Here is a 21,138-nt window from a genome sequence, read left to right on the forward strand (position 1 = left end):
AGGTGAGGTAAGGGAGAAGGTCTCCGGAAATGGTCTGGAGAAGAGAGGAGGGGATAGGGTCAAGCGGGCAGGTTGTTGGGCGGCCGGCCGTCACAAGACGCGAGATTTCATCTGGAGAGAGAGGGGAGAAAGAGGTCAAAGCACAGGGTAGGGCAGTGTGAGCAGAACCAGCGGTGTCGTTTGACTTAGCAAACGAGGATCGGATGTCGTCGACCTTCTTTTCAAAATGGTTGACGAAGTCATCAGCAGAGAGGGAGGAGGGGGGAGGAGGGGGAGGAGGATTCAGGAGGGAGGAGAAGGTGGCAAAGAGCTTCCTAGGGTTAGAGGCAGATGCTTGGAATTTAGAGTGGTAGAAATTGGCTTTAGCAGCAGAGACAGAAGAGGAGAATGTAGAGAGGAGGGAGTGAAAGGATGCCAGGTCCGCAGGGAGGCGAGTTTTCCTCCATTTCCGCTCGGCTGCCCGGAGCCCTGTTCTGTGAGCTCGCAATGAGTCGTCGAGCCACGGAGCAGGAGGGGAGGACCGAGCCGGCCTGGAGGATAGGGGACATAGAGAGTCAAAGGATGCAGAAAGGGAGGAGAGGAGGGTTGTATAGTAGTATGCAATGTAAAACAGGATCATTAGAGCTAGCAGAATATGGAAATGGAAATACTGTATCGAAATGGGAATATCAATTTAGGAGGGTGGGCCCAAACGATCCAGACTATTATGCAAATAAAATATGCACATTTCCCCCCCGATGTAATTAAGATTAACATAATTTGATAGCAAAATGCATGAATGATGCATGCATGATTGATAGGTACATTGTAATAAGTCCTTTATCTGGTTTCAGGATATTGTAGCTATGTAGCTTAGCATTAGCGGTCTAGCCTAAAGTGCATTGCGTTTTCATAGGGGCCTTGGGCTCTAGCTGCGCTCTGCAGAGCGTCTAGGCTTCACCATCCTAACCGGCAAGTCTGTCTTTATTTCGACAGCAGCAGACAGACCAGGCCCAGGAAATGCGATAAGGCGGTTCATGTTTCTCTTCATTCTGCTTCCATTTTTTGTTGTTGCTGTAGATGTGCGGTGTATCAGACGTGGCGCGTCTACTCAATCATGTCGAGCCGGCTCTTAGTGACAGATATAGATTTTTTGTTTGCGTACCACCAGGATGTGTTTGCGACTTCAAAGCGATGCCTTCCTCCTCCATTCCCTCACCATGGGTGTAATTCCAGAGAACCCTCATTAGAAATATTGTACTGCACCTCCTCGTACTTGCCTTATAACAACACGTGGAGTGCAGTTTGTGTGTGATATATATATATATATATATATATTTTTAAACGCTTGAATTGAGTGAAAGGTTGTCTGCTGACCCTGATGTATTCTCAGCATCTTAGAAGAGAGTGTTTTGTACTTTCCGAATGACTCTCATGGCAGGCACACAGACACGCTTGCACGTTGGCTCCCCAGTACAATACTGCCTGTGCTGTACCATGTTAGACACGCACACTGTAACTCCAGTCATTGACGACTTCACCGCCTGCCATATTGAACTATCCTCTCCTTTTCCTGACCTACATTGTCCTCTCCTGACTCCCGCAACTGTGTTCAGTTGAACTCTCTCTGTCAGGGATTGTGTTTGGTATTCGCGGGTCTTTTGAGGTCGCGCCGTACTGCTGTGGCCTTTTGCCCTTGGTCTCTGCATGGAGCCGACCACAGCGACTTCCCAGTGCCATACAGGTAATCCCTGCTCTGAGGAACCAGCACTCTCCTACCTCTGCTGAATGTAGGTCAACAGTCTGTTTCTCGAACCCCTTTCGTGTTCCTCTTCCACTGAACATTCCTTTTTATACTTCACCATTCACCTCTTCGATATTATATTCATGAGCTGGTTTACTGCGTCTCAGCTGGGTAGAACCATCCGATCTGTTTTGGCAATATGATTTAATTCAACCTTATTTCACCTCCAGCTCTTACAGTAGTGTTTCCTAATTAACATTTGTCAGTTTTCCTTCATTTTACCTTCCTGTTGTTAATCAGACGGGAGCTCAATTCCGTTCTACCACAGGTTATGATTTTGCCTTTATTTCACGCTCCTTTACCTCTATCGAATGCAGGAAACACACGTTGGTGTGTGCGAGTGTGTGTTTCTGTGTGCTCGCCCATGTGTGTGTGTGTGTGTGAAAAAGTGTGTAAAGCAGAGCTACACCAGCTCGGCCCAGCTCCCCCCATTATCCCTTTCTAATTACACTTTCCTTGTGAAACAGTGGACCAGAGGCCACCATTGACTGCTTTTAATCTGGAACCAAATTTTAATTAACACCGATGCAACTCCGCCGCTGATACATCCCTGGGAATGTCGGGATCACAATAACTCATAAATCACCGCTGCAGATTCATTCTCGTCTTTTCACCACTGATGAATTTCCAGAGTGTGTGGGACGGACGAGGGAACGAATGAAGGCTCTGGTACGACGCCGTCAACCTTTGAGAGATTTGTTGCCGGAGAATTAAGAGCACTGCGAAATGAAATGGCTGTTGTTGGCTGTGTGAGGAGCGTGGTGGCCAACGTCAGCCTCTTCAAATATCAATGGGCTGAAGGGTGTTCCGTTTTGAGGGGGATTCCTTGCGTTAGAAGGGAAAAAACGATTGGCCTGTTGGTGAATACTTTATCTGTGCATTGTTGTGATTATTTTATAGTTTTACTGGAAAATGTGCTTAAAACATTTACTATTGAATACAGCATTGTAAAATGTAGCCTAGGACTATAAAACACGCTATATATTCAGCATTGTATAATGTAGCCTAGGACTATAAAATACAGGTGTATATTCAGCATTGTATCCTCTTAAGGATCCAACCCATTTTTTTTCAATGACATACCCAAATCTAACTGGCTGTAGCTCAGGACCTGAAGCAAGGATATGCATATTCTTGATACCATTTGAAAGGAAACACTTTGAAGTTTGTGGAAATGTGAAATTAATGTAGGAGAAAACAACACATTCGATCTGGTAAAAGATAATACAAAGAAAAAAACGTGAATTTTATTTTGTACCATCATCTTTGAAATGCAAGAGAAAGGCCATAATGTATTATTCCAGCCGAGGTGCAATATAGATTTTGTCCACTAGATGGCAGCAGTGTATGTGCAAAGTTGTAGACTGATCCAATGAACCATTGCATAGCTCTTCAAAATGTTGTATCAAGACTGCTCAAATGTGCCTAATTGGTCTATTAATACATTTTTAAGTTCATAATTGTACACTCTCCTCAAACAATAGCATGGTATTGTTTCACTGTATTAGCTACTGTAAATTGGACAGTGCAGTTAGATTAACAAAAATGTTAACTTTGTCTATGTCCTGGGATTTTTTTTTGTTACTTACAACCTCATGCTAATCGCATTAGCCTACGTTAGCTCAACCGTCCTGCAGGGGGGGAGGGGGGGGGGGGGGGCGGGCTAGGACTATAAGTACGGGTGTATATTCAGCATTGTAGAATGTAGACTACACTGAGTATACCAAACATTAGGAACCCCCCCCGCCTTTTGCCCTCAGAACATCCTCAATTCGTTTCGTCAGGGCATGGACTCAACAAGGTGTCAAAAGCGTTCCACAGGGATGCTGGCCCATGTTGACTCCAATGCTTCCCACAGTTGTGTCAAATTGGCTGGATGTGCTTTGGGTTGTGGACCATTCTTGATATACACAGGTTTTGTTGAGCGTGAAAAACCCATCAGCGTTGCAGTTCTTGACACAAACGGTGCAACTGGCACCTACTACCGTACCCCGTTCAAAGGCACTTACATTTTTTGTTCAACCTCTGAATGGCACACATACATAATCCATGTCTTAATTGACTCAAGGCTTAAAAATGTGTATTTAACCCATCTCCCCTTCATCTACACTGATTGAAGTGGATTTCACCAATAACATCAATGAGGGATCATATCTTTCACCTGGATTCACCTGGTCAGTGTGAATACACCAAACATGTCATGGAAAGAGCGGGTGTTCTTAATGTTTGGTGTACTCAGTGTATATTCAGCATTGTATAATGTAGCCTAGGACTAAAATACATTGGCTTGAGTTTGTTATTGCTAATTAGCATTCCTAAGCATTCCCATATGAACGTCAGAGCCGCTAACTATCAAGCGATGTAGTGCTCACAAGATATGAAAACTGGCAGCCTCTGTTGTCATATTACCCACCTATTACTGCTACAATTACCAAGCCCTGTCATTCTCTCTCTTCGTCTATCTCCACCTGCATTTTTCATCATTCTCTCCTTCTCTCTTTCCCTTCAGGATATGGCTTTGTGGACTTTGATAGCCCAGCTGCAGCACAAAAGGCGGTGTCGTCTCTCAAAGCCACCGGGGTGCAGGCTCAAATGGCTAAGGTAAGAACTGTTAGCACGTTAGCATCATTGCTCAGTAGGCTAATATAAGATAGGCTCAAATGGCTATGGTAAGAACTGTTAGCACGTTAGCATCTTTTCTCAGTAGGCTAATATAAGATAGGCTCAAATGGCTATGGTAAGAACTGTTAGCACGTTAGCATCGTTGCTCTATAGGCTAATATAAGATAGGCTCAAATGGCTAAGGTAAGAACTGTTAGCACGTTAGCATCGTTGCTCTATAGGCTAATATAAGACAGGCTCAAATGGCTAAGGTAAGGACTATTAGCACATTAGCATCGTTGCTCTATAGGCTAATATAAGACAGGCTCAAATGGCTAAGATAAGAACTGTTAGCACGTTAGCATCGTTGCTCAGTAGGCTAATATAAGACAAGCTCAAATGGCTACGGTAAGAACTGTCAGCACATTAGCATCGTTGCTCTATAGGCTAATATAAGACAGGCTCAAATGGCTAAGGTAAGAACTGTTAGCATGTTATCATCGTTGCTCTATAGGCTAATATAAGACAGGCTCAAATAGCCACGGTAAGGAGCTGTTAGAATGTTAGCGTCCTTCGATGCCTTACACCCATTGCATACACTACAATATAAAAATATTTAAAGTTGCATGGTCTTGGAGAGAATCCCCAGACCCCTATCCAGATACAGACCCAGAAACAGACCGTGGTGTGGTAATGTGTGTGAGATGGTGGGAGGACACTCTAGCCTGCAGAAGGGGAGTTTAAATATGTTTTATGTTTCCAATGGCTCTGTCTCCCATCACTTCCCTAACTACTACACAGTGTATGACAGGGGCAGTGCTGTGGCCATATACAGTTCAGCACCATTATGTGTGTGTGTGCACCTGCGTGCGTGCATGCTTTCTCCTGCTGCTGGTGCCCTGTGGTGGACACTGTGTCAATTAGACTGTGCTCTGGTTGCGGTGCGCCCGCCTGTCAGGTGCTCTTTGATATGATTGTGTGAAAGTGGAAGCAGATGAGAGGAGCTGGAACATGAGAGACCCCGGTGAGCTCCACAGCTTGAGACAGTAAATACCATACCATACCATAAGGCCAGCTAGCCAGAGGCTTAATTGAACATTTAAATCTTCACTTGTTTTGATGCTGCTGGCATTGGTGCTGATTAGAACTGTGGTGATGAGGAGGAGGAAGATGAGAGAGATACTTCCATTTTTATTCACAATTCCAATAATGATGATGGTCAGGATGACGATGCCAGAAATGATGATGAAGATTACACCCCCGTTATTGTGGTGGAAAAATAATGGGAGCAGCTAGGAGAGATGATATCCTGCTAGGTGCTCAAGTATGCCATCTCTCAAATGCACAATTTACCCATTTCCTCTCTTCACAAAGTGTCTGTCCTTCCTCTAATATTTATAAGAGGCCACACACAGAGACTAGAGATTAGGGTCTATGCTCTTTCCCAATTTAATTGAAAGCCTTTTCTTTGTATTGCTTTCTTTTGTCAATCAACATTCCCAGCTGACCTTTTTAAACAGTGTTTTGTGGGTGTGGGTAGTGGGAGGGGGTTGCTCTTGAATGTTTCCCCCCGCATGACTGAAGGGTCTGGCTTTCTTTACTCCGGTCTTTTTATCCTACGTCTGAGAGACATTAAGGGGTCCTTTGGTTTTTATTGACTCTCTCTGTATCTCTTGTCTACTCACTCGCTCTTCCACTTGCTCTCTATCTCTCGCTAGTTGTCTCTTTCCCACATAAACACACAGCCACACACACGCCTAAACACGTTCCTGTCTGCCATGTGTTCGACCGCCATATATTCAACGAGCGCAATTTAGTCCCATCCGTAATTAACGTTGCCTATCTGTGGCTGTGACTTTGAAACATCTATCGGTTCCCCCCAGAGGCATCAAACAGGAACCCCGGTGAGCATCACCATCACATCCTGCAGGTGTAAATCATGGCGGCGACGGCTGCCACCCCGATGACCGAACGCGGTCATGCTGGGGCTCATTCTTATCATGCTCCCCTTCCCAAGGCTCCGTTTTGTCACGTAGATCTCCCGCGACAAAGTCATATACGGAATTGGGAATCAGAGCCGGAGGCTTTGAGCTCATGAAATAAAACCGTCCGAGTAATCAAGCTCCGCCTGCTTTTCTCGCCGCAGTGCCATTTAAAAGGCTTTTATTAAGGGGCCTTATTTTAAACACAGTTGCGAGGGAGGGAAGAGGAGGGAAGAGAAATGGTTATTTATTTCCTCCTCCTCCTTCCTTTGTCTGGATGTCCCCCTCGGAATTGGTAATACCAAGGAAACATTGGTTTCCTTTTATTTCCTCCTCCCCGTTGGGGACTGTGACAGCATGAATGAGGATGAGAACCATAATGACGGTACCTGAAGGACACTTCCTTGTGCCTCCCTCGCTGTCAGTCACCTACAAAGAAGCAGCTTGGGCGAGAGTATGTGTGTGTGTGTGTGTGCGTGCGTCTGTGTGTGTTCATCAGTGGAGTGGGGTGGGGGAGGGAGGGAGGGGCCCTCACGCCTAGCTGGGAGGGAGGGGCCCTCACGCCTAGCTGAAGACTTCATTCGCCGTGCCACTGTGTGCGGAACGCTTTTTCTCCCTGCGTGAAGACAGATGCTAAAAAGAGACACCAGGATAACAAGTAAACGGTCCGTGTCTCCCATCGCCGATGCAAACCTGTCAAAGAGCTCTCCTCCTCAACTCCCCGCAGGCTGCCATTTTCCCCTTGAGCCAATCACACTGAATTATGGGGTGAGAGCCCTCGATTGTGGTGTCAGTGTCGGAGAAGCAATTCCACCTGACAGCTGCTAGCTCTCAGACAACAACCCAGTCTTTATGTAAATCATCTCCCTACCTTTGTCGTTGTTTGTCTTATGGTTGCCGCGATGAAAGCAAAGCTCTCCCTTTCTCTCTCTCTCTCTCTCTCTCTCTCTCTCTCTCTCTCTCTCTCTCTCTCTCTCTCTCTCTCTCTCTCTCTCTCTCTCTCTCTCTCTCTCTCTCTCTCTCTCTCTTTCCCTCGCCAAAGCTGCCTGAACCAGCCCAGATTAGCCACAGGATCCCCAACATCACATGGACACACTACACACTCCCTTGAATTCATACATATTTAGATTCACCCTGTATTCAACCTAAATTCACTGCCTCCTAAGCTAACATTGCCATGTTTATTCTCCAGTAATAGCAGAGGCCCAAAATGAGAGCCTATGGTTCATTTGGATGTGGAGGGTTATTAAGGTTGGTATTGACATGTAACATTCATTGACATGTAACAGGTTTGACATGTAACAATGTTACATTGACATGTAACATTGACATGTAACACTCTACCTCTGGGCTGTTTATCCTTTCTGCCTCCACTTGCCCTCCACTTCCTGTCCACATTAGAGTGGGGGGGGCGGGGGGGAATATGCCAAAAACGCCATTAGAGCGCCTCCGTGAAATGAATCCCAAACGTTTAGGCGACGCTCAGCTCCGGACCATCAGGCAGCCGTCTCTGTTCGCCATTCGAGCATTTAATGGCCCATGGAGTTGTTACGGTAATGTTTGGGCCTCGGTCAGGGCAAAAGCCCACTACAACGTAGAATAACGGAGATTGACATTCCTATCTCTCAGGGGAAATTTCCTGTCAATATTGCATTTATATTCATACAAACAGCAAGGAAGCTCCCTGTTGGTGGTCTGGGTAGTCAGCGGTGGTATTATTTTCATTATTACCCTATTATCCTTTAAGGGTGACTTCTTTGACACAGTTCCTGCACTGACACCCCTTTAACAGTTCAACGAGACGAAGGGTGACCTCTGGACTCCAATCAAACGGATGGCTGACGCCATTGTTGCTGTGGCTGAGAATTGCTAGGCTAGCTTAATATAGCTGCGCTGCACCTTAGGCTGAGGTCAACTTTGGCTTCTTTTCCGGCTGTGGGAATCTATTCAGAAAGAAAGGATAATTGGGGGGCTAGAGGATACCGGTGCAGACTCAGCAGCCATCTCTCGCTGCAGTTTGTGTTATCCCACCTTGAATATGATGCCATTTCAGCAAGACATTGCGAGCCGTGCGAGAGCTGTGTTTTTCATAAAGCATATGGGTGTCAGCCAGAAGATAGTAATAATCAGCACATTTCCAGGCTTAGTGTGGTTGCCATCTAGACTGGGGTTGTCGTAGAGATTATGGCGTATGTAGCCTAGTACCGCCGTTTTCCAGTGCCTCCTCTCCATATTTGTCTGGCTGTCTTTGAATACACCGTACAAACAGCAGCATATTTTGTGCATACTTCATGCCTCTGTCACCGTGTGTTGCCTTGTCTCCTTATCAACCCATTCGTCCCCTAGTGACAGTAGGACAGTATCACTGAGCGTACAGGAGGTAAAGTCCCCCTAGGTTCCCCTACACGTGTATATTCCTCTCTCTTTATCTCTCCGAATGCATAATGTGCATAGACGCCTCCTGCATCAACGCGGCCTAGCTGCAGCGCGCCGCTCACCCTCCCTCCCCATAGTGATACTTTGTGAAGGGCAAAGCCGGCGCGACTGAGACGGACCATCTGACTAGCTCTCAGTCCCGCGCCCCGTCGTTGGCTCGCACTGTCTCTCGGGCACTCTAATTACGCGTCAATCACCTGGAGGAGCGCGGCATGTGGTAAATTATTTCACCGAGCAGCGTGAAGACATGCAGAGAGAGAGAGAGAGAGAGGGGGAGGGAGGGAGAGAGAGAGGGGGAGGGAGGGAGAGAGAGAGAGAGGGGGAGGGAGGGAGAGAGAGAGAGAGGGGGAGGGAGGGAGAGAGAGAGAGAGAGAGAGGGGGAGGGAGGGAGAGAGAGAGAGAGAGGGGGAGGGAGGGAGAGAGAGAGAGAGGGGGAGGGAGGGAGAGAGAGAGAGAGAGAGAGGGGGAGGGAGGGAGAGAGAGAGAGAGAGAGAGGGAGGGAGAGAGAGAGAGAGAGAGAGAGAGAGAGAGAGAGAGAGAGAGGGAGGGAGAGAGAGAGAGAGAGAGGGAGGGAGGGGGAGCGAGAGATCTGGCAGAGACAGTGTCACAACAGACAGCCGGCTGCATCAGGAGACAGGCCAGCATTAATGAACAAAGTTACAAACTTATCAGAGGGAGAGAGTGTCTGGTCTGCCACCCTCCCTCTAGGGGAGCGAGAGTCACAGCAACTTTTAATGGACATTGGCACACATCGCCATCCCAATACTCTTAGCACAAAGCGACTTTGAACTGGTACGGGATTTCTGTTAGAGTTTGCAAACTTCTGTCATTATACAATCCTGTCTGTAGTTTGAATGGCGCTCAATAGGCACTACGAACGCAGACCGTAACATTCCAATTAAGGTAAAATTGTGGCTTTATTTGTGAATAGCTCTCTGTTTGGTTACCAAATTGCCTAGCAGTGGCCCTGAGCTCAAATGAGTCCATTTCAAACGGAGCGAAGGCCTTCAGTCTCAATACGCTCGATGCTGCCATTGCTTCGCTTTGAAGCGAATATAAATAAATATAAACACGGCTTTTCAGACTCAATAATGGCCACAGTGTGCCGTTGTTATTAGAGTCCCTTTGATGTGGCAACTGTGCCAAGTCGCTCCCTGTCTCCCTCAATTGATCTGCGTCCATTAACAGGCTGTGGGAGAGCCTTTTCAAAGGACCCTGATTCCACCATCACAGATAGATAGATAGATAGATAGATAGATAGATAGATAGATAGATAGATAGATAGATAGATAGATAGATAGATAGATAGATAGATAGATAGATAGCCAGGTGAAGGAGCGCTTTGCACAAGTTTACCCATTTGGTCAGCGAAAGGACAGTTATGCCCAGAACGTGTCTTACATTGAAGCCATGCGGGGCAAAGCTGGATAGTGTTGAAAATCTGTGTATTTTCGGCTATGACTTCATGGTGTTAGCAGTTTTACCTACAGTGTAGGCCTAATCTGTAGATTCCACGTCTAAATTGTGGAACAGCAATGTACTTAGCAACATAAGTTGCTTATGTCTGACAAAATGGCTTGTGACATGGGCTCTCTCTTTCCCTGATTACTTGTCATGCTATGTGAATGTGTTTCAGTGTGTACATGCAAACACACGCGCACACACGCGCACACACACACACGCACACACACACACACACACACACACACACACACACACACACACACACACACACACACACACACACACACACTTGTGTGTTTGTTTCTTTGGTGGAGTATGTTGTGGGCTTGCAGTAGGCGTCTGTGGCTGCAGTAGAGAGCTCTAAGCTCTCCCAGCCCTTCCTTCCTTCCGTGCGAACCACTGATTCAGCCACCCCATTTCAATTTGTCTTCATCAGTCATACCAATTAACTCTGGGATTAGATTCATCAATGCCAGCCATCTCCGGCCCTCCTCCCTACCCCTCCCTTGTCTACCCTCTCTGCCATCATGCACGGCCCTGACGACACACATTATAGATTATGTTTAAATCTACGCTGCACTAACAGCTTGCTCACAGACAGTCTTATCACCGGAGGTTTCACAATCCCCAACCGGACGCTCTTAGTATCCTGTGTGGTGGGTGGACTTTGCCTTATCAACGCAATTTTAAAGGAGAGACTTCTTGACCATGTGTTGTAGGGCAGACCAGCTCTTCTTTCTCCGCGTTGGTCTCGCCAATCCCCGTTCCCTCTGAGAATCAACTCCGGTTTTGAATCCAAACCTCTCAGATGGTTATGAAAGGGTCTACGCTGAATTGCTCTGTCTCTTATTCGTTCCCGGGCCTGTTGTGGTGAGATTCTTTCTCTCTCTCTCTCCCATGAGCTATCGGCCATGGCACAATCTCTCTCTCTGGCCATGCTTAGCATAATGCCTTGTAAATGCTTGTTAATGCTTTGTAACTTAAGTTGATGCCTTGTATGTGAATCCATTCATTTGACCAAGTAATTAAATACACTTCTACTTAGAATTCCATTCTCAAGACATTTCTTCCTTGCCTGTTACTGTCACTCAACCATAGTCTTCTTGCATATTGCTATTTATATTATGGAGTAACAGATAAAGGTAATTCATTCAAAGAGCTAATTACTTAGTCTGACTACGATTCGCATGTTGAGGTATTTATAATATCATGTATGCTGTATATACACACGTGAAATATTACTGTCTACTACAGTATTTTCTTATCATCCACTGTGGCGGACGCCTTCTATTTTGTCGTTTCCACCACATTTAAAGGAGATGACACCTTTGACCATGTATTTTCAGGGGTGATTTCTCTGCCATCATTTTCCTCTACCTGTCATCCTTCGCGAGGCATGAGAGGGCAATTTCCCCTGACAGCCTGGAAACTGTGAACTGTGAGTTTCCCCTCCGGCCGAACCAGCAGGAAAATACCAGTGCCAACCTTAACCATGCGGTGAAGTAGGAGCTATGTTAAATCTAAGGGACTTCAAATCACATGGAATGACACGCCTGTCCCTGCCACGCTCCTGCCAACGAGACAGTTTATTTTCACATTCACACACACAGGGCTTATCTAATAAACAAAATAAGCCACACCATGATGTGTATAATGTATGTAATAATGTATGCATTTCGCCTGCGTACAATTAGAGGGAGAGAATAAGATAGAATTTATGCGTGAAGGAACATTGCTCGGGGTAATTCATGCACATCTGTATGTAGGTACTTCTTTCTAAAGACACATTAATCCACCGCCTCACAACGGCCTTACTGTGTAACGCACACACACACACACACACACACACACACACACACACAGTAGCGAACGAAAGCACCACCAGCCAGGCTATCTTTAATTCACTAGGAACTGTAACACGATTAAGGTACCCTCCCACCGTAGCAGAGTTACATATTCGGGGCTTAGAGCGCCAGTCTGTGTGAGTTTTTACATTTCTACCGCACTGAGAAGGTCTTGCAACGTAATTAAGAGTTAGCGCTGCTGTACAGTCTGTCAGGATTTCAACTGGCTGCCGATGGTAACAAACAAGTAGCGTCGATCGTGTTGTGTGCTTGGTCATTAACAAGAGACTAATCACGCAGGAACTTGGAGTGAGGCTCGCGGTCGGGTTTGTCTTTTCTCATCCCGTTTCTGGCTGTCGCTGGCTTGCCACTGTCTGTCTGTCTGTCTGTCTGTCTGTCTGTCTGTCTGTCTGTCTGTCTGTCTCTGTTTCTTTTTGGCCATCTGTCCCCCCCACCATCACCATCTCTCTCTCTCTCTGTCTCTCATTCTCTCTCTTGTTCTCTCTCTGCAGGCCCCTAATGAATTGTGCAGGCATGCCATGTTAAATTACACTGACAGTTTCCATTTCCAGTAACTTCAATCATATTGGTGAGGGGCTGTACTGTAAGAAGACTCTGAGACAGAGCAGCACAGAGCTTTGGCCATGTCAAAGGGCCCACGCATCAGCCAGTGCCTGCCTAGTGACTGTTGATGGATGGGGGAACTGTGACACCCATGTCTCTTATTCAGACTAATGAGGGAGAGAGAACTGGGAAAGTAGTGGGCTCTGGCTCTCTGGCTTTGGCACTGCAGTTGTTTTCCCTCCATCTGAATGTCACTGTGTGTGGCGGTCTATCTGTCCAATCTCTGATCTCTGAGTGGGGGGTAAAAGGTCAACAACAACAAAAAAGAGTAGAGAAATGAATGTCAAATTTGCATCTTCAGGATGGAATTAGCCTTCACATTTTTGTCTCACTGGAGGGGGCGGGGGGGGAGGATAAGGAAAACGTGAGGGAGTCACTCTACTCTCTCAGGTCCCCCAAGTCAAGGTCGACCAGGAAACCAGACTCACCCAGGTGCTGCACTTAATGACCTTCTGTCCCATTAGACGCACCTCGGCTGACTCCTTGTTATTGAACAGGGAAGGTGTGTGTGTGTGTGTGTGTGTGTGTGTGTGCCAGTGGAGGCTGCTGAGGGGAGGACGGCTCGTAATAATGGCTGAAACAGAGCAAATGGAATGGCGTCAAGCACATGGAAACCATTTGTTTTTTGTGTTTGATACCATCCCCCTAATTCCGTTCCAGCCATTACCACGAGCTCGTCCTCCCCAATTAATGTCCCACCAACCTCCTGTGGTGCTTATTAGCATGAGTGTGCGCATACGTGTGTGATGAGGGGGGGGGGGGATTAGCACCCCCTGCAGGGTGAGTCCTCCGCGCCACATTTCGCCGTCCGAGGTGGTTTACCATACATACATACTGTACGTCAGCACAACCCACCGAGGCTGTTAACCTTGAGCCCTGTGTGGGTCTGGATGGATGATGCATGTTGTGTTATATGCGCTTGTGAAATCCTAGTGTATTTTCTAAATATGTACTTTCAACCGTTTTTTTTTTTTTTTACATAGCGGTTGTGTTCATTTACATTTATTTGTTTCAATGAGATGGTGACAACAACAAAAAATCCATTCACATGACATAGAATCTGTGATATGTGTGCTGTGTCTGCTGTTCTCATGTGTTCTCTCCGTCTCTGCGTCGTGTCAATATTTTGTCGTCTGCAGAGCTGTTGTGCGTCGCCTGTTGTATGTCTCATTAGCATCTAGCTTCCTGTGATAAGTGTTCTCCTCCTATATCGCGTTTGTTCGGTCTGTGTGCTATTTTTGTGTTGCGTCTGTGCTGCGCCGCTGTTAACATGGCATTGTCTTTGTACTTTCGCAACGTTCTCTTGGTGTTATCTCTTTGTTGTCCGCGTGTTATCGCCTTGCAAACGAGGCAATGGCTTTGTGTTGCAACTTCTAGTAAAATCTTCATGCTATGTTCATTTGATCTTTGAGTTAGAATTGTCTTTACAGTAGCTGTAGTGTTATCCTCTCGCCAGGGTTGTCTTCATATTTTGACTTTGTAGTTTTGACGTTGTCATTATACCGTTTCGTAGTTGTGTGTGATTCCTCCAGTGTTTCTGTGTTGCGTGTTCGTGGCGATCCTGCGTGTGTATGTGTTTACACAGGCTGCATGTCTGTGTTGTCCTTGTGTTGTTATGTGTGGTGCAGAGCAGACCTGATTGAAACCAGATGGCTAGTCTTTGGGCGTCTGGCAACTGAAGAAGTGATGGAGAAAATGGTAGACAAGACGAGAGAGAACCAGACAGGCCATCAACTACAGAGAGTGAGAGAGTGGGAGAGGGAGAGAGACAAAGATAGAGAGACAGATGTATGCACACGGAGCATCCTCTCTGGCTTTCTCTCTCTGCTGGGATGTGACGTTCACGTAGACGCCTCCTGTGATAACCGACGGAAGAACACGCTAACTTTCAAATGTATTACGACGTTATCTGTCAAAAAGTATCACGTCTTTCGATTCCATGTTGTGTAATCTGACGCTAAACCATTAAACGTTTCAGGCTGCTTGTGCCTCGTACAACGGTTAATCCTCTTTTTCTTCCTAGCCAGTCTGACAGCGATGTTTACATCTGCTTTTCGAATAATATACATTTACTCAACACGATACTCAAACAGGAAATATTCAGGCCTTTACATTGCTTCTGCTAGTTCGTTGCGCGAGCAAATCAGTCTGCGAGATTGAGTATGAATTGTACAGTGCGTTCGCCAAACGGCCGTGTCAAGACCCGTCGGAGGAACTTCAGGGTACTTTTGTGTTTCGCGAGTACTGGATAGCCTCGGCCTGTCGAAGGTGTGCTTCTCCAGGACTGTTGGAAGAGAAGAAAGATTCAAGGAGCGGTCTTCCCAAGCCAATCCAGGGATGTTTCCTGACCGACGTTCTCTCTAAGAAAGATTTGGAACCGACAGCGGGTTCGGGAGCCGTTGCCACCTTGAATAACGATCACTCCCTCTCCGCCCTTTGAGGCAGGTTGAGTAAGCATTCAGGGATGCTGCACACAGAGCTCATCTTCTTTATGATGAACACCCCTTCACTACATCACATTATTCCCCATCTGGCCCGGCTCTGCTTGGCTCTACAGGCGCAGCGCGGACGGTTTTCCAAGCTGTAATCTTGTTTGATATTCTTCCATGACGTTAGGCATGTAGTATTCCCTAACAAGTTTTCGCTAAGAGCAAGAACACGGATGTTTACAAAAGCAGCGGTGATTGAGTGGAAGGGCAACAACTGGAGATGCCGTGAGCAAAACAGGGCTTTGTGAGAAACTGCGCGGTTGTTGTATCTGGATCTGAGCACCTTTTCCTGATAAAAGTGGTTTGTCGATCTCCATGGAAACGGTCACACCCTCTCCGATAGCTAGCTGACGGCAAAGTGTTGCCTTGAGAGGGGGGGGGGGGGGGTAGAGCGAAAGAGAGAGGGTGGGGTCTGAGAGAACCAGGGGAAGTATAAATGTGCCTCCAATCGAATTATTGGCCAATCAAGTCATAAGGTGAGTAATTCAAGGCCTACTTCAACGGGGATAATCTCATTGGCTGTGCATTAGGGGCTGAGAGGATGGGGGTGGGCGAGGAGGGGGTGGAGCTCTTAGTGGATGCGCTCAGGGGGGGGGGGGGGTGGGGTCTCAAAGGAAGAGGGTCCTTTGATAGGAGTTGAGAGATATTTTTAACTTTGGATGAGGACGGGTGGATGGGGGACGGGGGTTATAAATAATGCCTCGATCTCTGCCTTTGGCGTATCGCTGTAAGACACAGGGTGCAGTAGAATGGTTGATTACGCCCTTGTTGCCATCTGCTCAATTGGTCAATGACAACATTTCTCATGTGTCCAATTACGAAAGAGGATTAGGATCTGTTTGTGTGCTGTCTGGTGGCCCCTGGTCAATTCTGACTCATCCGAGGTATACAGGACATTTTGTCTGTACATAATGGTGTGTTAGTTATGTAATACTTCAATATACTTCATATTTGCATTGGTATTACTGCATTTGCTTTTACGGTTGGCTCTCAAATCTTGTCTTTTAATCACAACGGTTCACCATTCTGCTGTGCAGATCTTTAGCTCTGTCCACATTGTCAGTAACCTATGGGGTTAGCTGTATATACAATGTCACGCATCGCGTACATTCCGTGTGACATCTCCCAGCTGTGAGGTAGTTAACCAGGAGGGTTTACACCTGGGGAATCACAATGAACACACTACTACAACATGCCTGGCGTTTGAACGTTTGGGGTTCAAACGAAGATTCCCTCTCCAAAGTGAATGTTGGTTTCCGGAGGTTTGACACTGGCGTGGAGCGCTAATCAGGCTCTGTTTCAGGGCTTTGGCGAGGGCGGCCCTCCCAGAGAAAAGCCTTGACAGTTTCTCATGCGATTTGCACGTGCAGGGCTCCTGAACCAGCTCACCTTGCTCCGCCTCGTGCCCGGGGATCCGCATAGTAGAAACAGCTGCCAGGGGAGAGCAGCTTGTCCATGGGAGGGAGGGGAAAAAGGGAGAGAATGTAATCACTTTTGGGAAAATACTGCCTCTCCGCACCCTGCCAAGACCGTGTTTGTGTTGTGGCTTTTCTACTGGAAGCCCATTGCTTTGGCTCTCTGGCTTCTCTGGCTCTGTTGGTGCTAGCACCCCCCCCCCCCTCTCCAGGGTTAATACAACAATGAGGCTTTTTAGTTGAAAAAGCGGCTCAAGGGTCGTAAATGGATGAAGACAGTGGGCAAGAATGCTATTGGTGGGCTGTTGGGCCGTCGTGAGGGCATATGTTAGGGATGTGAGAGGCTGAAAAGTGTTCTGTAAAAGTGTAATATTATGAAATCACAATTGGCTAGGGGAGTAACTCCCATTTTTTTTTATTTCCCTGTGGCATGACCAATACATTTGATCTTTCCCCCATTCCCTGAACCAGATCCACCCCAACTGACTAACTACAGCCTGTGTCACGATCACACAGCTCTGCCTTTGGAACGTGCGCATTACGTTGAGCTATTTTAAAATGCACATACATGTACAGTAGCCAAGACATAATTATGCATAAACTTGCTTGAGTGGAACTGACAGGCTCAGCAGTGTACCGGTTAACGTCTTATGAATACCTGCTTCTCTACAACGTAGAGCTCCGGGTAACAGCGAAAATAACCCTTTCCCGACACAAGATTAAAGCCTCATCAGTGAGTCTTTTTTGTTGTTGTTGGTTTCACACTGTAAACATCGTTTCCCCCCCCCCCCCCCCACACGCGCAGACATAACGGAAACCTTTGAAACCGCACACCGTTTCTATTGTTACCAGCCACTTATCATCTCCCGTCTATTTAGCTTCAAATCTCTATGAACCAGTGTCAGTCATGTGAGACTGGAGTAGTTATGGCTAGCCGGAGGGAGAGAAGTAAATGAGCGTGGAAGAGGAAGAGAGGGAGCAGTGAGAGGTGCAGGAGCTAGCGGAGGAAGAGAAAGGAAGGAGCTGTACATGGTTTGGCGGAGGTATACAGTGCCTTCAGAAAAGTATTCACACCCGTGACTCGTTCCATTCAAAATGGATTAAATCAACAGCAAAAATCACCCATCTACACACAATACCACCTATTACGACAAAGTGATAACATGTTTTTTTAGAAATATTTGCAATGTATTGAAAATGAAATGCAGAAATATCTCATTTACATGAGTATTCACACCCCGGAATCAATACGTTTAGAGTTAGAGTCTTTCTGGGTACTTCTTTAAAAGCTTTGCACACCTGGATTGTACAACATTATTCAATATGTGGCAAATAAAATTGGATTTGATTTGAGTTGGTTGTTGATTATTGTTAGACAGAGATTTTCATTTCTTGCCATAGATTTTCAAGACGTTTTAAGTCAAAACTGTAACTAGGCCACTCCAGAACATTCAATGCCGTCTTGGTAAGCAACTCCAGTGTATATTTGGCCTTGTGGAGTAACTACAATGTTGTGATACATCCTCAATTTTCTCCCATCAATCAAATGTTCAATTAATCAAATGTATTTATAAAGCCCTTTTTACATCAGCCGATGTCACAAAGTGCTATACAGAAACCCAGCCTATCACAGCCATTAAACTCTGTAAAGTTATCATTGGCCTCATGGTGAATTCCCTGAGCGGTTTCCTTCCTCTCCGGCAACTGAGTTTGGAAGGACGCCTGTATCTTTGTAGTGACTGGTTGTATTGATACACCATCCAAAGTGTAATTAATAACTTCACCATGTTCAGAGATATTCAATGTCTGCTTATTTTTTAAATTATTTTTTATCTACTAATAGGTAGAGCATGGCTTTGAAAAACCTCCCTGGTCTTTGTGGTTGAATCTGTTTGAAATTGACTGCTCAACTGAGGGACCTTACAATTATCTGTATGTGTGGGGTACAGAGAAGAGGTAGTCATTCAAAAATCATGTTAAACACTGTTATTGCACACAGAGTGAGTCCATGCAACTTATTATGTGACTTGTTAAACACATTTTTACTCATTAATTTATTTAGGCTTGCCATAAAGGTGTTAAGACATTTCTTTTAATTTGTTATTAATTTGTAAACATTTCTAAAAACATAATTCCACTTTAACATGATGGGGTATTGTGTGTAGGCCAGTGACACAACATTTCAATTTAATCCATGTTAAATTCAGGCTGTAACACAACAAAATGTGGAAAAAGTCAAGGGGTGTGAATACTTTCTGAAGGCACTGTACAAGTGCCCATCAGCTTGTAATGACTGTGTGTTGGAGACCGTTCAGAGACTCTAGACCTGCAGGGGAACAGCTTTCACTTCTCCTGACACACACAATATAGACAGAAGGATGAGTCAGAAGCTCCGCTGGCTACTGTCTCTCCTCCTCCTCCTCTCATCCTCTGTCCCTCTCAATTTCCCTCTTTTTCTCTCCTTCTCAGCCTGCTCTACAAAAGGTATTTTTAATACATAAGGGCCCTAATCGCTATGGCAGCTGTATCTGTCCCTCCAACCGTCTGGCTCTATGCTTTGCGTTCTCTCTCCTCTCTTCCTCTCTCTTCTGTACCGCAAGATCCTACAGAGAAGCCATTCTTATAGACCTGTCCTCAGGTGTTATGCTCTCTCTCTCTGTCTCTGTCTCTGTCTCACACTCGCTCTCTCTCTCTGTCTCACACTCTCTCTGTCTCTCTTTCTCCCTCGCTCTCTCTCTCCATTCATGATTTATGCCTTGCTGGACATTAAACACCTCATATGATTGCGGTGTGTAGGAATGAGATTGAGTAGGCCTCTGTTACCTGGTAAACACATTCAATGGGTCAAATGTATTTGAATAAGTACAGTTGGCTACTTCTTTAAGTGTTTTAAAAACACCATGAATTGTTAAAGCATGTCAATGTGCTCTGGAATCGCTGCACATTTATGCAGATGAGAAATGTGTGATGGGCACTTACAGTTGACGTTTACATACACCTTTGCCAAATACATTTAAACTCCATTTTTTGGCTGATTTCTTTTAATTTTCCCATGATGTCAAGCAAAGAGGCACTGAGTTTGAAGGTAGGCCTTGAAATACATCCACAGGTACACCTCCAATTGACTGAAATTATGTCAATTAGCCTATCAGAAGCTTCTAAAGCCATGACATCATTTTCTGGAATTTTTCAAGCTGTTTAAAGGCACAGTCAACTTAGTGTATGTGAACTTCTGACCCACTGTAATTGTGATACAGTGAATTATAAGTGAAATAATCTGTCTGTAAACAATTGTTGGAAAAATTACTTGTGTCATGTACACAGTAAATATCCTAACCGACTTGCCAAAACTAGAGTTTGTTAACAAGACATTTGTGGAGTGGTTGTTAAACAAGTTTTAATGACTCCAACCTTAGGTGTATGTAAACTTCCGACTTCAACTGTACCTCTGTAGACATTGTTGTGTTGTATGTCCTGGGCCCGTATCCACAAAGCCTCTCAGATTGGGGTGCTGATCTGGGATCAGTTTTGCCTTCTAGATCATAATGAATAAGATTATATGGACAGATCCTAGACCAGCACTCAGAGACAGAGAGCGTCACACCTTTTACCAAAGTGTCTGCACAGACATCAGCAGACAAGTAAGCACCAATCAATCGCACAGCAATCTCTCCCGCGGTCCCCTAATAGTCTCCCTCTCACCCTCCATCAAAAACACATGAGGCGGAGTCTCCTCTCCACCGCAGTAATGGATGCAAATGGAGACGTGCTTTGGGGAAACTGGCTGACATTTCTGCGTCTGATTAGAGCACGAAGCCCCAACACTTTGTAACTGATTGAGGCTACGGGTGGCTCACGCTCGCCTCACCTCTCTGTCTCTATCTCCCTCTCTCTCTCTCTCTCTCCCTCCCTCCCCATATAGCCTCTCAGAATCACTGCACTTCTCTACACCCCATTTGCATGACTCATGCACACACACACACACACACACGTTTTGAATAAGAACATTTTAATGTGGCTGTGGTCGAGTTGAGTGGCCAGACTATCCCATCCCGGAAGCAAGGCATGGAGGCTCCCATGACACAAGATGTTTATCCCACCGCCCGATCGATAATAATGTCCTTGCTCCTATAGACATTGCTCTTAACGACAATGAACGCGGTTACATGGACACAGTAATGCGATTATGGTGGATAGTCAGGTTAATATAGTAGTTTGCTTAAAACGTTTACATGCTTTGAAAGACTAACAATTTCCTTAATGATCCTGTTTACATGGACACATCTGAAATCAGGCTACCTGATGGGACTTTTGATAAATGTAGAAAATAGCCAATCAAAATAAACGTTCTACCACAGTAACCATGTTATTTTTGAGAAGACTATTTGATTCTGAGTTCGGACACATAAAGTTTGTATGTGAAGACTATTTATGAGATGCACACTTTCAGTTTTTACGAATTCACTTCGCTCGCGTTTAAGACGGAGGCTTGCGCTACCG

The 21,138-nt window shown here is 45.8% G+C and overlaps 1 protein-coding gene across 2 annotated transcripts in view; it reads left to right on the top strand.

Moving 5' to 3' along the window:
* The window catches only part of LOC139554450 (RNA-binding motif, single-stranded-interacting protein 3-like), a 243,065-nt gene that overhangs the window by 104,246 nt on the left and 117,681 nt on the right, over positions 1 to 21,138 (top strand). For both annotated transcript variants that reach the window (XM_071367259.1, XM_071367260.1), the window contains one exon: positions 4,293 to 4,384. In XM_071367259.1, coding sequence (XP_071223360.1) covers positions 4,293 to 4,384 — 92 coding nt within the window. The remainder of the gene's footprint in view (positions 1 to 4,292; positions 4,385 to 21,138) is intronic.

This window comes from Salvelinus alpinus, chromosome 26 (genome assembly GCF_045679555.1).
Source record: "Salvelinus alpinus chromosome 26, SLU_Salpinus.1, whole genome shotgun sequence".
NCBI classification, from domain to species: domain Eukaryota; kingdom Metazoa; phylum Chordata; class Actinopteri; order Salmoniformes; family Salmonidae; genus Salvelinus; species Salvelinus alpinus.